General features: G+C 35.5%; 4 protein-coding genes across 4 annotated transcripts; 2 read left to right on the top strand and 2 right to left on the bottom strand.

Annotated features, from left to right (window-relative positions):
* On the top strand, positions 712 to 1,616 carry LOC110011266. Its single transcript, XM_020693889.1, has 3 exons — positions 712 to 900; positions 1,309 to 1,495; positions 1,603 to 1,616. The coding sequence occupies exons 1-3, from the start codon at positions 787 to 789 to the stop codon at positions 1,614 to 1,616; spliced, it is 315 nt and encodes a 104-aa protein (XP_020549548.1). The 5' UTR covers positions 712 to 786.
* LOC105161783 lies at positions 1,586 to 3,101 on the top strand. Its single transcript, XM_020693961.1, has 2 exons — positions 1,586 to 1,774; positions 1,905 to 3,101. Exons 1-2 carry the CDS (start codon positions 1,675 to 1,677, stop codon positions 2,681 to 2,683), a joined length of 879 nt encoding a protein of 292 aa, XP_020549620.1. The 5' UTR covers positions 1,586 to 1,674; the 3' UTR covers positions 2,684 to 3,101.
* Positions 8,972 to 11,083, bottom strand: LOC105161782 (arginine decarboxylase-like). Its single transcript, XM_011079594.1, has 2 exons — positions 10,498 to 11,083; positions 8,972 to 9,993 (listed from the first exon to the last, which is right to left on the bottom strand). Exons 1-2 carry the CDS (start codon positions 11,081 to 11,083, stop codon positions 8,972 to 8,974), a joined length of 1,608 nt encoding a protein of 535 aa, XP_011077896.1.
* LOC105161629 (arginine decarboxylase-like) lies at positions 13,533 to 15,869 on the bottom strand. Its single transcript, XM_020694060.1, has 2 exons — positions 15,300 to 15,869; positions 13,533 to 14,674 (listed from the first exon to the last, which is right to left on the bottom strand). The coding sequence occupies exons 1-2, from the start codon at positions 15,810 to 15,812 to the stop codon at positions 13,655 to 13,657; spliced, it is 1,533 nt and encodes a 510-aa protein (XP_020549719.1). The 5' UTR covers positions 15,813 to 15,869; the 3' UTR covers positions 13,533 to 13,654.

Here is a 16,363-nt window from a genome sequence, read left to right as displayed (position 1 = left end):
TTAATGTATAGATAAAAGTACCATAATTCATTATTATCTAAAATAAAATATATGATATAGATTAATAATTATAATATATGGTCAATTTTGATTATAGAACTGATCAAATATTAAATATAAAATTAAATAAATAAATAATTCAAAAATAAAAATATATATAAAAAAAATAAAAAATATTCACCCGCGAGCTCGAGCTCAAAGTTGAGCCGGCTCGACTCATCTGCCACCCCTATCTCAGGGTAATCAGTAATGTCTAACTCCTGATATTATTATGAAGCAGATTCAAGATCAACTATTTCAACATACTAAAACAGACAGAAATCAAATGCGCTGCAAAAACAAAAACAAAACAGTGTAACAGAAGCCTGCAAAAATAAGTAATTAGTATAGAACAGTTGAAGATTGAATTTAATTAAAGTAAGGATAAACAATAGAACAAGTAACACTAAAAACGAATAAACTAGAGAGAAACGATAGGAGATGATTGGGTTGCTGATTGATACGAATAAATCGGTCGAATTGGGTTTATATACGAATTCAATTTCCTGATGCTTCTGGCGGCGAGTGTGTGTGTGTGTGATTTGCAACGGTAACATTCCCAGGAAAGAGCCGTTGGGATGCAAATTTCAAAAGCCCAACGGTCATATTTCGTGTGGGTATATATATATATATATATGGTACTTTCACTTCGCATTACAAGAAACCCCTGCTCCTCCCCCTCCCATCCCCCTCCCCTCTCCCCAAACAAGAAGAAAACGGTAATCTGAAGTCCCCAATTCCGGAGCAATGGATTTCCAGAAACTTACAAGGAGAGAATTGCAAGCTCTCTGCAAGAAGAACAAAATTCCTGCAAACGTGACCAATGCTGCCATGGCCGACGCTCTGAAAGCTCTCCAGCTCGTAAGTTTATTTATCCATTATTCAAATTTTGGGAGAGCTCAGTTTCATGTTTGCCTGTTTGTTTTTCTTGTATTTCGTAATATAATCTTGTCCTAAGGATTTGTTCCGGATTTTCCAGTGCTTTGTTCAGGTTTCTGGCCTTTAACTGCTTAACTTAATCTGATTAAATTAATTCTTTTAACTGGCATGTATTGAAATTATATCTGGAATTATGTTTATTTTTCTGAAAATTTTGTTTGAGGTTTTGAGCTTAACCAGGCATTTATACATGGACGGATTCAGGGTTTTACATTCTTACTTAAATGTTGTCTTCTGTCTCTGTTACTGCTCTGTTTTTTTTTTTAAATATTTTTTTCACTTTGTATTATTCCTTATTTCGAGAAAATTATTGTGATTTGTGGTTGGCAGGTTGAAGGAATTGAAGAATTGACGCAGCTGTCTCAATCTGAAACTGCACAATCATCCACTGAATCACCAGTGAGATGCGAGGTAATGTCTCCCTATGTGCCTCCAACTGGTGGCAGAAGCACACGCCGGAGAAATGTTGCAAAAGAAGAGCCTGAATCTGTTTCTGATGAAGTATCAGAAATTACTGGTATCTGTTCTTTCAGGGACTTATAAAATGCATTAAATCACGAGTGATGTTTACATGTTTAATACTATATTGCTTGTTGTATGACCCTCTAAGTTTTCGATTTTCAGGTACCGATAGATGAGAGTTCTCAGGAGAAAGATAAATCAGAAGTTGTTTCAGCTGAAGAACAGGTTATATCAATGGTTCAAGAGATCGAAGTGGCACCAGGCCTGCACTTTGAGGCAGATGGTCCTAAGCCAGAGGTGAAGGAGAATAGTGATGTGGAAAATGAGGAAACAGGTATTGATTTTGAGACACAAGCTGAAGTTAATGAAAGTGAAAGTGTGTGTGTTCCTTGGTCTGTCTTTGTAATTTTTATGAGCCAAATGATCTATTACTATCTTGTTTACATATAAAAATTCTTGTGCAGGATCTTATGATGTTTGTACATCTGAGATTGAAGTTACAGTTGAAAACACAGAAGAACTGAATGGTGAGAAAGAGATAGGACCTCAAGACAAGGCTGCTGTCCACAATTTAGATGTGACCTTGGAGAAATTCACAGAACTCAGATTGCAACAAACTACAGAAGAAGTGTCAACTAGAAAAATGCTGGAGGATGTTACAGAAGCCGATTTCATTGATCATTTGGCTATCTCTGTACAACTTAACGAGGAGGCTGATAAAATTGAAATTCTTCAGCATGACGAAAGCACAAAGGTTGCTGCTGATCTGGTGCGGTCTGATGGTGGAGTGGAGGTGAATTATGCACTTTCTGCTGTAAAGGATTCACCATGCAAGCAACTAGGTGATGAACCGGGTGCAAAAGGTGTTCCACTCGGCTTTGCTGCAGAGTTAGATTCACAGCTCATCAGTCAACCAACCTGTTTGACGCCGAGTAAAAATTCTGCAAGCAACGCAACTGCAACAATGAAAATGGTGACTGCTTTCACAGATAACAAAGAGAACATTGGTAGTGGCAGTAAATTGGTTCTTGTGAAAGACAGAGTAAAGACAGCTGAAAACGCTATTGAGAATGCCGACAATTTGAATGAGTTGAGTGTGAGAAAGCTGTCCAAGATGTTGAAGGAAAAGCTAGAGATCACCAAGAAGTCAACCAAAAATGACAGTGGCAACGAAAAAGCATTACCAAGACCAGCTCTGCAAGCACTTCCCGAGAACCGATTAGTAGATGAAACCCAAAACTGATTTCTGCTATGCAAGAATTTGGTTATCCAGGGTCCAGGTAATCATGCAACCCACTTTACTTGGAAAACTGAATAAGTGTGCCTTGGAAAAGGCATGAAAAGGCATGGACAGGATATATGAAAATAGGAGGGCAGAAGACATGGAATTTTGAGTCTTTTCCTAAGAGGGTATCCATATCAAGTCTTGTGCAGAAAGCTGATACTTTGTGGATTATGCTTATGCCATTATCTCTTTGGTAATCAAAGCATTGCTCAATAAAAGTTTCACACTTGTTATACAATACGGCTGGATGATGAAAGCTCTCTTTGCTTAATCAAAGCATTGTTTACTTTTGGTTCAAGTTTCGTGAAATTTTGAATTAGTTCAAAATTTAGTTATTTTGTGTTGTTTTATCAAAACCCTTTAATATTAATTTGTAGTTATACGCTTTGAAAATTTATCATTTTATAATCCTTTTTTTTTGCTTTTCCATAATGCAAACTCCACCAGACAGATAAAAGGACGAATTCAACCCCACTTTTCTAACTTAAGTATCGGAGGGCCTAAAGTATTTTTTTTTTCTTAGGATCCACTTTTAAAATGCTCGAAAAGGGTTCAATGATCCAATCTGAGGGTATCCAAATTCGACGATTCGATCTCTATCTTGCGACCTGCATCACAAATAAAGAGGAACTTAAATTGTCCATACTGTGAGGAACTTATCGAAAAGCTAATCAGACCCATACTGTTATTCGTCATCACTCCAGATGAGATGGAAAATTTCCACAAGCCTTTGTTTTGCTCCCATTGGATGAAACAAAAATGTATACAAGAAAATAACTGGATGTTGTGATCAACAAAGTCTTTCATGCAAGAATTAAGTAACATCCTAGATAATGGGATCTCAATTTATGCAAGAACTGAGTAAATATGGAATGATGCTTGAATTATTTATTTTCAACTGATGTTTATAATATTTTTTAGAGACTTTCTATGTGTCTGGTGACGTGAGTGTAAGGTTTTTTTTATTATTATTATAACTGCAAACTGATGGTGTTGTATTTATAACATCACTCGATGTTATTATTATTTTGATTGGTAATATTTTAATTCTTTTTCATTAGGATATATAAAAAAATTATAGGACATTTTTTAAAAATTTTCAGTATAATTTTGAAAATATTTTTAGACATAATTTTCATTTCACTGTTAGGTTTACATAATGCTTTATTCCAATAAAAAAATTATAAGCTTGTTTGGACATGAAATTAGATCCGCAGAATTAATTTCCGCAAGTTGTGCTTAGGTAAATGTTAACAGAACCCTCAAAAAGTATTGCTACTACAACTCTCAGGTTGGTGATTAGCTTCTTTAGCTTCTTACTTTTCAAGCATTTTGAATCATCCAAGTATTTTTCAAGACCTTTCCGTTGCTTCATTAGCTTCTTTTTTGTCATAATTTTGATAGGCAAAGATATATTTCCAAAGAATGAATCATCCAAGTATCACTGGGGATGTACTAACATCAATCCCCAAGGCGCAAACGTTAAATCCAACAGTTATTTGAGGGCTTTCGGTGAGCACTTAATACTAATATTTATAAATATATAAATTTATTATAAATTGTGAACATATATTAATCTCAACTATAAAATATTTTTATGTATTTCAATTGCATTATTTTAGATAATGGATACTTTTCTACAATTTTTAAATTGTTCAGTATGAATATTTTTTTTGGTATATTTTACTAATTATATTATTACTAAACTAATTAGTAGTTTATATTTATAACAATAAATTAAAATTTTATACTATATTTTAGTAAATTTGTAACATAGTATAAATTTTTCAATCTTTTTTATTACTTATAAACATAGTATATATTGTGCAATCTATTTTATTACTTATAAATTTATATAAAAATTTGGTGATTCGATCCCATGATTTAATCTAATAATAATAATAATAAATAAAGCTAACATTTATAATATATAAATTTATTGCAAATTATGAACATATATTAATCTAACTATAAAAATATTTTAATGTATTTCGATAGCATTATTTCAGATAATGGATATTTTTCTGTAATTTTTAAATTGTTCAGTATGAATATTTTTTTTGGTATATTTTAATTATATTACTACTAAACTAATTAGTAGTTTATATTTATAACAATAAATTGAAATTGCATACTATATTTTGGTATATTTATAACATAGTATATATTATGCAATCTATTTTATTACTTATAAATTTATATAAAAATTTGATGATTCGATCCCATGATTTAATCTAATAATGATAATAAATAACTAATAAAAAAATAAAAAAATTACCAAGCTCGAGCTCATCATGTAAGAGTCGAGCTCGAGCTCGCCAAGATCGAGCTTGACTCATTGACACTCCTAGATAAGACAGGTTCCATGACAAGTTCTCTTTCACATAAATAATGTGGAAGGTTGGCAACAATTAGGTCAAGTTGTTGAGTTTTTTTTTTTTTTAAAAGGTAATCACATATAATTATTTTAATAAATTGAACAATACATACATTCGATTAATATATTAATATAATAAAGAAAAATAATATAAAAGAATAATTATATTTATATCTTCTGACTTATTGTTTGTTTACACAAACCAGTCTACTTCAAGGATAAATAGACATTGCGGTGTGAAATACTGCACACATGATGTTACTAATATTGTATTATTTTAAAGTATATAATTTACTTTTATATATGATGTATATTGGTAAAAAATATTAACCTGTAATGGTAAAAAAATAATTTAACATATATGAGGCACATGTTATACAAAATGCCACCCACCACACAATATAACTTTGAGCACTACTATAAGTATGAAAAATATTACTTTTTTAACCTAACTACTATTCATTGATAGTGATTACTCTTACTAAAACACTCCCTCAAAAATCGTGTTTTCACCGGTGAGTTATCGTTTCGCGGGTAAAATTCTCAATTTCATCCTTTCGTAAAAACCTCGAGCACATCAATATACAAACTTGCATACACTCACAAGAAATATCAACATCACCTTACATAACCTATGCATTTTTCTGAAAAATTATATGTCAACACTACCCTTGATTTTTGACTGTTATGAGTGGTTTTTTTAGTTATGCAAAATGTAGAGGTGATTTATATAAATAGACCATAAATCAGGGGTGTAAATGTGATATTTCTAAAATAAATTATAAAAGAGAAATAATATAGTGATGAGAAAGCATATGCTGGTGGAACTCGAATTCTGATAGTAAATTTATTCATAGAATATTAGTTTTAACAATTAAACTGAGATATCATTGAGTCATGAAAAATTATAAAAGATAAATAATGTAGTGATGAGAAAGTGGACAAAAATACAAGTATTGTCCAAGAATCATTCTTGAATGCACATATCTCATGGTGAAGTAGGGGTTCAGAAATCAAGAATTGTCAGTGCACTAACGTCATTTGTATTGGGACACGTGCAGAGAGTCTGTCTTCCAAATCAAGTCATGTAGGACATGTGAGACGAGTCAAATACACATCATGTGACATGTGTGACAGTTTTAGGAATCATCTACCTTGTCAATGATTGTGTTGGACCATGTGGCTGAGTCAGCCGCTAGGTGACACACCATGTTGGCCTCCCGAATGACTCAATAGAGCATCAGTGGCTATGTTGGAAAATCAGTTAAGTTAGCAATCGCATAATGGGCCACGTAGTATGTGAGAATGAATCATCTGCCGCGTATGGCCGCCTGTTGGATGCTGGGATAAATCATATGCCACGTGCATTTGGCGTAGGACATGGGAGATGAGCTAGTTGCCAACGGACAACCATGTAGAACGTGGACGAGTCATCTGCCAGCTGAGCAGCCATGATAGCAGAGTAAATTAAGTAACTATACATCTCAGCAGCCCATGTAGTATAAAGATGACTCAACTGCCAAATCGTACGACTTGTTGGACGAGGGAGATGAATCGTCTACCCAGTTATGTGCCTTATAGAACCCACGATGAATCATCTGACAACTCAACTACCAAGTTGATGATGCATCAGCCGCATCACTTGGCATGTGGGCATATAGGATGATGTTGATGAATCAGATACTAAACCACAATCCACGTAGACAAGCATCATGACTCAGCAGCCTTAGTTGGTAGAATGGAGTTGTATGTCAAATGACAAGTCATATGCTATGTCAGACTAAATCAACTGTATATTCATCTGCCATGTTGCACGATCTCATGAGTCATCTACCAGGACACTGGTGTATAGAGTTGCTAATGACTTAGCATAAAAGTCAACAGCCAGGGAGGTTGCTGTTGGTGGATCGGATGCCATGTAGTGTGTGTTGTTGGACAGTGAAGATGTATCAAATGACATGTAAGACCCTAGTAAGGAGTCAACTGCTAGGTAACATACAAGTCGTTGCCATGAAGGATGGATAGATTGAGTCAGTTGCCATGTCATATATCTTATGGACTGAGCAAGATGAGCAGATGTCATGCCATGTGCCATGTAGGACTCAGCCAAAATGAGCACGTCCAAACTGGTGATGTTAATCTACCATGTCATACGACACGGTTTAACACATTAATGTGAATCAGCTGCCAAGTAATACACAGATGATGAATATGCCACCTACAAAGAACATTTTGATAAATTTCTGCAATGTCAACAATGTTATCAGTTTCCACTTAGGAGAAAAACCAAGAATACGTGTGAATAGTTACCACAACCACGTATCAGACGTCAGTAGGCTCAGACTGATGCAAAGAGAACGATTGACCGCTTCTGAGGTGTTGCCCTTCCATTACCAACAAATGTATTCCTCATAAAACAAGACTTGGAGTCTGGCTAGGCATATGGGATGCTGTCAAGAAGATTGACCCTGGCTTGCATGCATGTCAGAAGCACCGAACATCTGGATCACCTGTAGGGTACACAACCCAAGTGGTATCCTTTATCAACAGAGTTCCTAACCAACTATTACAAGTGATTTGGAGTATGAAACTCCTTAATACAAACCAATATTACAAAATGAATGAATAACAAGAAATTAAAGAAATAAGCAAATAAATCGATATATTTGAAAGAGGATTAGGAACAAGCCAGATTCAGTCCACTTGGCACCGCACCCACAGAAACTCCGACCCACGATTGCTCCTCACATAGAGACAAGATCACAGAGATCAAACCCAGAAACCCATCACACACAGTCACCTCAGTTCACTTAGAACTTATTAGAAGAAATGATAAAGAGATTTCAAAGTTATTTCTCGGTTTCAAGGTGATTTTGGACCAGGAACAAAGCTCCTATTTATAGGAGAAATGGAACAGGTGAAAAGGTTGCTTTGGGGTGGCTTTCCTTAAGCCATTAACTTGGCTAAGGAAAGCCACCACCATTAACGATGGTGGAGAAGGAAGATCGAATCTTCCATGAGAGGCGGTATCAAAGAGAGAGAAAGAGAGATACACAGGCAACAGCGCACAGGTGAAGAGGAATGGGTAGAATGAATTAGGTTTAGGGGAGAATTAGGTATAAATATAAAAGTATCTGGGTCGATTAATTGGGTCAAATCCAAGTCGGGTGAGGGCCTCCAAGTGGGTCAGATGTTTAAGCGGACCGATAATGGGCCTACCAATTAAATTAGGTCCTTGGGCCATAAAATACTAACATCACCACTTTGCCAGTGTGCTTTCATGGTTCAAGCATTTTCATCTCAGCATTCATGGAAATCACAATGCCTTGCAACATTTGATACGACTTTTTCAATGTACTGGAAATGAGAGGCACAACCTATCTTTGTTTTTTCCTTGCAGCTTGTACCAAATGACAGGTTTACTTATTAGTACTGAACACAGAGTTTATAGCAAACAATGTCAGTCCAAGAGCCATCAAGATATAGGGCAACTACTTTGAAAGAGCATGTCAACTACTACAACAAGAAGGGTCTGCATGGAACAACTATGAACGTTTCTTATCTCAAAACCAATGCATTTTACTGCTTTTGTTCCAGTAGTCACAATTCAAATTCAGAAAAATATATTCAGGAACATTATACCTTCCAAGAAATAGCTAACTCTTAGCCCTATGTTGCTTCCAGTATAAGTTTCATTACATTCAATCTAGCAAGAATCTACACTTGGCTAATTGTTGTACATATGACTGAATTAAGCTTCACCAATCCACATGGCAAGCCAGTAACTCCCAGTCCTGAACAATCAGCATTTCTTCAGAATTTACATCCTTCCACAAGAATGTTTCTTCATTCTTAGGTATAAAAATTTATTAGACATCACATACAACAAGAGACGAGAGGAAACGATCAGCAGCTCCACTGATAGTGGCACCCTTGCTTTTAACATGCAACAGGTATTGCAGTGCTTGTTCAGTGATAACTTCACCCGGTATCAGCACTGGAATCCCTGGTGGATAAGGACATATAAGCTCTCCACATATTTCACCAAGACTTTCATCGATGCTCACTTTTCTTTTATGTGCAAAAAAGGCATCTCTAGGACTCAAAACCATGTTGATATCATCAAAGAAAGGTAAGTTCGTGATATCAACCGATTTAATTACTGAGCCATCAGTGGGCATTAAAGTTGCTGAGAGATAATTCAATCCTGAGAAAAGTCTCAAAACATGCTCTCTCTTTGTGCCAAGGTTAAATGCAAATGTAATAGATTGAGTTCCAACAAGTTCGAAAACTACACCGAAATCCCTGTATAAGATGTTATCAGCTTCAAAGCCTGAAATACCAAGGTGCAACACGCCAACAATTACTCGCAAAGGATCAAAAGTAGGAAACATGGGAAAGTTCGGAACGCCAATGAGTGTGATTCCAGGAAGTTCATCAATCACACTTTTTGCTTCCATAGCTAAGTCAATTGCTTTGTTGAAAATAGTTCCATGGTTATCACTTAGTTGGGCTCTAGCAGCATCCAATGATGCCAACAACAAATATCTCGGGCTACTGCTTTGAAGTGTTTGAAGGCATCTGCAAATCTTCTCCCTGTCTACAATATTACCAGAGACATGCAGCATTGATGACTGTGTGAGAGAGCATAGCACTTTGTGGGTCGATTGCATGACAAGATCAGCCCGTTGAGCAAGAGCTGAGCTCGGCGACCGCGGGTGGAAGCCAAAGTGAGCCCCATGAGCCTCATCGACAATTACGGGGATCTTATTATTGTGACACAGTTTTAAAATTCCATTGATATCACTACATATACCATGATAACTAGGTGAAATGACCAAAACGGCAGCTGGTTTACGACCTTCCATCTCTAGTTCCTTGATTGCTTCCGCTACCTGTTATAACAGCAATCTGGAGATTTCAGAGAAAATAATTCTCTAAGTCCATGTTCACTTGTAAGATGATTGAAGATATACAAATACTAGTGAACTTTATTATATTTTATAATGGTTATATGATTTTTCCAAGTTAACCCTACTCAAAGAAGTCTTTACAAGATTCTTCCATTCAGATTATTATCAATTTAACAATTGATGGAAAATATTCTCAACCAAACATAAAAGAGACCTAATAGTGTTTGATTATCATAACTCTGTAAGTTGGATTCTTGATCCAGTAACTTTGCAACTTTTTACCAGGCTATCTTGGTACATAGGCCTCCATAAGTGCAAAAGACATTTAAATAGCTTAGAAATAATAATACCAAGCATTCGTTCAAAGTGAACATGACCATCATATATTCTTGGGACAAACAAATCATAATGTTAAACTAAATACAAACTGTAACTGAAACAATTAAAAGAACCAAAGATGTGATTCACAAAAACCATTATACTTGCCTGTGAAGGAGTGATCCCTGCGGCAATGTCCCATCTAGGGCCATACTCCGGAAAGATATACTTGGGTGCTGCACCAGATAATACCATGGCAGATACTGCAGAGATATGAGAATTTCGTGGAAGAATGAAAGTATCTCCAGGCAAACAAGTTGCCATTATTGCTGCCTGGACTCCACATGTACTGCCCCTAACAAGAAACCATGTCTCTGATGCGCCAAAAAGTTTCGCTACCTGTTTTTGTGCTTCTAAAATAGGTTCCTCCGGAGCAAAGAGATTGTCAAGCTCCGAAAGTTCTGGTAAGTCATGCAGAAATGGTCTTTCACCAATCAGCAGTGTTAAGGATGACGGAGCAACTTGTCCTCTGTTATGTCCTGGGAAGTGAAAACTGGCTGCATCTTCTTGAGCTGAAGCTTTTAATGCACTAACCAAAGGAGGTGATCTGCAGAACTTGACCTTCTTATTGTCATTCCTGATAATATTGTCTGTTTCAAATTCTAAAATTCCACTTTGTCCCTTCTGTTCTTGCTTCTCCCCTTGTGCTACTTGAAGTCTCTCATGCAAAATACATAAAAGGATAAACATCTTTCACATAATCGAATCTTTATCCAACATAATTGGTAACCAATCAGTTATTTGCAAGATGCACCCACATAAACAGAGTACTGAATTAACTCCTCCTAGGCTTAGTGACATGCATCAATTTGAATGAAATATGAAAACCAATCATTCATCTCTTCAATGGTTCCAATAGTTCAATCTCTTCAAGTGAGAGTTAGACTCAACCATATCATCTCTACCAGGTTCACTCTATTCTCTTAGTAGCAATGGTTAGTGAAATTAAGCTGCACAACCAACGTACCGCAAACTACTTGCACTGATAGCAAACTAACAACCCACCAATTATTGATCACTCCAAAAGATTAACTGGGCGCATTAAACTACATATTGCCAAGAGTCATCTTTAAACACCCACCGAAATTCAAATAGAATCCAAGTGAGCACATAATTCTGTTTCCTATTCTTGGGCTAGCTTTTGTTGGTACCAAGAAACATCTAAATTAAAAAGCAAAAGGTTTAAGTATAATCAACTGAGCTGATAAAAACTTTATACTTCTCCAGGAACCCACCTGGGAGATACAAGCTCTCGGAGTACTGCTGACCCTGAAACTCCAGTAATTACTGCAAATATTCAGACTCAAGCTCTGCAAAAGGTGTATGATATATTAGCATTTATTCAAACTTTCCTCTTCAAATCTTGTCTGTTTTAAGGAGAAAAACGAAAGAAACCCACCATATCCAGAAGGAAAGCAGATCCACTGGTTGTCTCTGAATACCTAAACGTTCTTTATACAGGATTAATGCTACTCCTTTATCTTTTATGGAGTAATTACATTCTTGTTGGGCCGATCTTTATCGTATGTCACAGGGTTTCCTCAAAGGACTTTGCTACAAAACCACCAACATATTCATAAACAACAGGCCCATCTTTGTACTGGAGAAAAAAAGGCCTCAACTTTATGGGGGAGTTTTTTTAGGTCATTTAATCTACTCGAGAATTTTCTCAAGAAAAAAAAAATACTCGAGAATTTATAATCTTGATCATTTTTAAAGAATTTTATGCTTTTTGAATTGATAATTTGGAGTTAAGAATTTTAAATTTTGTTTGAGTAATTTTAAATTACAAAGAATTTAAAATATTTAAATTTTATTATATTTTGTAGTATTGTGATAAATTGCAAATATATTTAATAAGTCATTTGAAATCATTCTCTCACATTCTTGTTTGGATCGTAATCTTTTCGTCCAAATGTAACATTAGAGTATGTTTTGGAACATTTTCTCTATACAATCCATTTAATTATGATAAATTTTCCCAGTTAATTATACAAAAATTGTTATGGCTTTTATCGAATATATAAACACGATGAATGCATATTAAACATAATGATCATCTAATACATTAATAATTTCAACTATTATTATAAATAACTACTAAGAACTGTTATTTTATATTTATTCATTTATATTATTTAAATTTATATATTCGCTATATTATTTAAATTTATATATTTGTTTAAATATTAACCACCAATAGAAATAAATCATAATTTGAGCCATAAATTTATTAAATAAGGTTATAAATATAATTTTTATAATTAAAAATAAATAAAAAATAAAAAATTAAAGAAAAAAACGTGTAAGGGATCTAATTGTTCTATTTTTCTGTTCACAAGGGGATATTTTAATATTTTTTTTCACAAAGAGGTTAATTTACTCATTTCGTATAACACAGGGGATAATTTGCATTTTATTCTATATTAATATAAACAAAATCAAGCAACGATCATCCAGGCTACACTTATATTCCCACGGACTTTTGACTTAAATTGCCTAAAATTGTCACTCCACAATCGGTTGTCCTAGAAATGCTACCCTTCATTCTTATATAACTCAAATTTTGCAGCAAACGTTTATGTCTCAAAATTCATTTCATTCTGGCAGGAACTTTATATATAGAAAGAATTAGCAGCCATAATAAATATATATAGAGAGAGAGTTAAATATAATTTGTCCCTATATTATAAAAAATACTTAAAAGTATTTATGGTCATAATTTTCAAAATGATGCAAAAACATCCCCCATGCCTCGTGTGGATTACGCACATTTATTTTTATTATTAATTAAAAATGATTTGTATCATTATGTAGGTACTATTTAGATATTAATTTCAATCTATGGACAAAGATCGTGGGAGGGGGATTGGTGAGTAAGGGAGGTGAAGGGATTGGGGAGTCGGGGAGGTGGGGACCAAGGAGGAGATGGAGAGAGGGAGCGGCCGGGCAAGAGGGAGGTGGAGGTGGCGGAGGGGGCGGTGTCAGTGGGAGAAAAAGGGAGTGGAAGTGGAGACTGGAGACGGTCATGAGGGGGAGGGAGGTGATGAAAAAGAAAGAGATAAAAATTTATATATATTATAGAATTGCACAAATGGCATGTGCATTACACCACGTCATATAAGACATTTTTTGCTTCATTTCTACTTACAAGAATGTACGTTATTAATTATTTTTTCATATGTAGTTGTCTTACATATATCCCATATCAGAGCGGGTTGCATCTTTCTCAATATATATACCCTGATTTTTGCCTCATTATTAGTGGCTTGTTTTGCACACAACAATGTAGTCAAGTTGAGGATCAGCAGCTCCAACTATATAACCACCATGGCTTTTTATTTGCTGCAGATAATCCAATGCTTTCTCAGTAATCACTTCACCAGGTACAAGAACAGGAATTCCTGGCGGGTAAGGGCAAAGGGACTCTCCACAGACTTCTCCACTGCAATCCTTAAACTTTATTCTCGTCTTGCTAGCAAAGAAGGCCTCTCTAGGATTCAAACTCATGACAGGAACATCGTACGGTCGTGCTTTTCCAGTAATTGCATTACCACAATTTACTGCTGAAAATTTCTCCGATAAATGCTTCAATCCAGACACGAGTCTCTGAACATGCTCACCAGTTGTTCCCTGGCTAAACGCTAGAGTCACAGAGTTTGTGCTGACGAGTTCAGGGATGATCCCAAGATCATTGTCCAATATTTCATTCGCCTGGAAACCCGAGAGGCCCAGCTGCCAGACACCAATCGTGACACGCAAAGGGTCCATGCTTGAGAAGCCGGGGAATGCTGAAAGATCAAGAACAGAAATCCCTGGAATTTTACGGATCAAGATTTTGGCTACATTAGCCAAATTAACTACGTCATTGAAGGCAGTGCAGTCGGTGCTTAGTTGGTGCCTGGCAGCATCCAATGAGGCCAAGAAGAGCCAACTGGGGCTGGTGGACTGAAGGGCATGTAGGCATTTGTGGAGTCTTTCTCTGTCAATATTTTCGCCTGAAATATGAAGCATCGATGTCTGTGAAAAGGAGCACAAAACTTTGTGAGTAGATTGTATGGAAATGTCGGCCCCTTGATCCAGTGCTGTTTTAGGCATTTCAGGATGGAATTTGAAGTGAGCTCCATGCGCCTCGTCGACGATCAGAGGGATTCCTTGAGAATGGCATACTTTTGAAATCTCGTTCAGGTTGCTACAGATCCCGTTGTAGGTAGGGGATGTGACGAAAACTGCACCCACTTTCCGACTACTCGCTTTTGATTCCCTAATTGTCGATTTCACCTGTATTTGATAATACTAAATACATTATATTCCATTTTTGGATTTTTTTCCTTCAAATCTTTTTGCATACATCATGGGTAAATGCAACAGAAAATGCAATAAGATTTGAATAAAAAAAATAATATTTGTAAATTGTATCATATATGTGTTTGCAACTTATGTAAATATGATTCAAAATAAAATATTTATAAAATTTTATTATTTAATATACTATATGCAAAATAATAAATATTTTTTTTTAGGAAAAATAATAACTATTGAAAGATAATGGGGAGTGGAAGTTAGATGAGTGTGTGAAAAGTTAATAAATTAAATTAAATATGAAAATTGAAATACCAAAATAATTGAGACACCATTTTATCCCTTTTCAGTTATATGGAGTATAGATGTGCATTAACCGACAATTATAATTATTGGACTGAGAATTACTATAATTTTTAAATTTACAAGGCCGAATTGCAAATGCTAATTTGAATAAGACCAAAATTGTCACCCTCCCTAATTTACAAAACTAAAATTGCATTTTTCCCTAACTGTTCAATGAAATTATTGCAACTAGTCCCAGATACAACATACTGCAAACGATAATATAAAAGGCCAAAAATATATACAATGATGTAGGTACCTGGAAGGGTGTGATGCCGGCAGCAATATCCCATTCGGAATTATACTGCGGAACTATGTATTTTGGCACAGCCCCAGAAAGTATCACACCTGTAGTGGCGGAAATATGAGCGTTTCGCACCAGGATAATAGTATCCCCGGGCGAGCAAGTGGCCATAATGGCTGCCTGAACACCACAACTAGTGCCCCCAACCAGAAACCACGTCTCTTCCGCTCCAAATAGCTCTGCAGCCAACCTTTTGGCTTCCAGAAGATGACCCTTTGGGGAGTAAAACTTGTCCAGGTCTGGCAGCTCAGTAACATCATGGAGAAAGGGCTTTGTGCCGATGAGTTCAGCTAAAGGTGACGGTGCAGCTTGCCCTCTTTTATGCCCTGGAAAGTGAAAAGCTATTATTTTTCTCTCCGCTGAAGCCTTTAGTGCACGTACCAAAGGGGGAAGATGATCGTCATAAGCGTTTGCTTCTACGAGATGTTCAGCATCGTTTTGGTCGACAGTCGTTCCCATTTTCATCATGATCTCTCCTGCAAAATAGATTTCTATTGTTTCCCAACTTTCCAATTTGACGACAACTAAATCTCACATTTTTCGGTTGTTAATTGGACCACAATGAAATAGATATATAGCAAGTTTTTATTACAAGTGTCATGCGATTGGTCATTTCCTATCATACTTTCGTATTCATTTGTTTTTTAATTTGATTTGGATTAACACATATTTAATTGCCAAGGTTACTTAGTTAACAAAACAATGTAATGTGGGAAAAAAGTGAATTGGCACCAGTTGACGATCTCATGCAGTTTATGTTAATATATGGTAACGTTTTAATATAACATGTCTACCGTTTCTTCATTACAAATAAGTTGCAGGAAAGATGTGTTTATGAATAATATATAGGGATAATTACACTCCTAACCCCTAAACTTTTGTATAATTATATCTACATTTTTTATGGTCTAAAAAATTACATCTAGCACCCTTAAAGTTCGCTTCCGTCTAACAAATAAGTCACTCCGTTAGTCAAAATTCATTAAATTTGCTGATATTAACCAAAAAACTGAATGAAA

The sequence above is a fragment of the Sesamum indicum genome, linkage group LG5 (genome assembly GCF_000512975.1).
Source record: "Sesamum indicum cultivar Zhongzhi No. 13 linkage group LG5, S_indicum_v1.0, whole genome shotgun sequence".
Classification (NCBI taxonomy): Eukaryota; Viridiplantae; Streptophyta; class Magnoliopsida; order Lamiales; family Pedaliaceae; genus Sesamum; species Sesamum indicum.
This window is presented reverse-complemented; position numbering and strand designations above follow the sequence as displayed.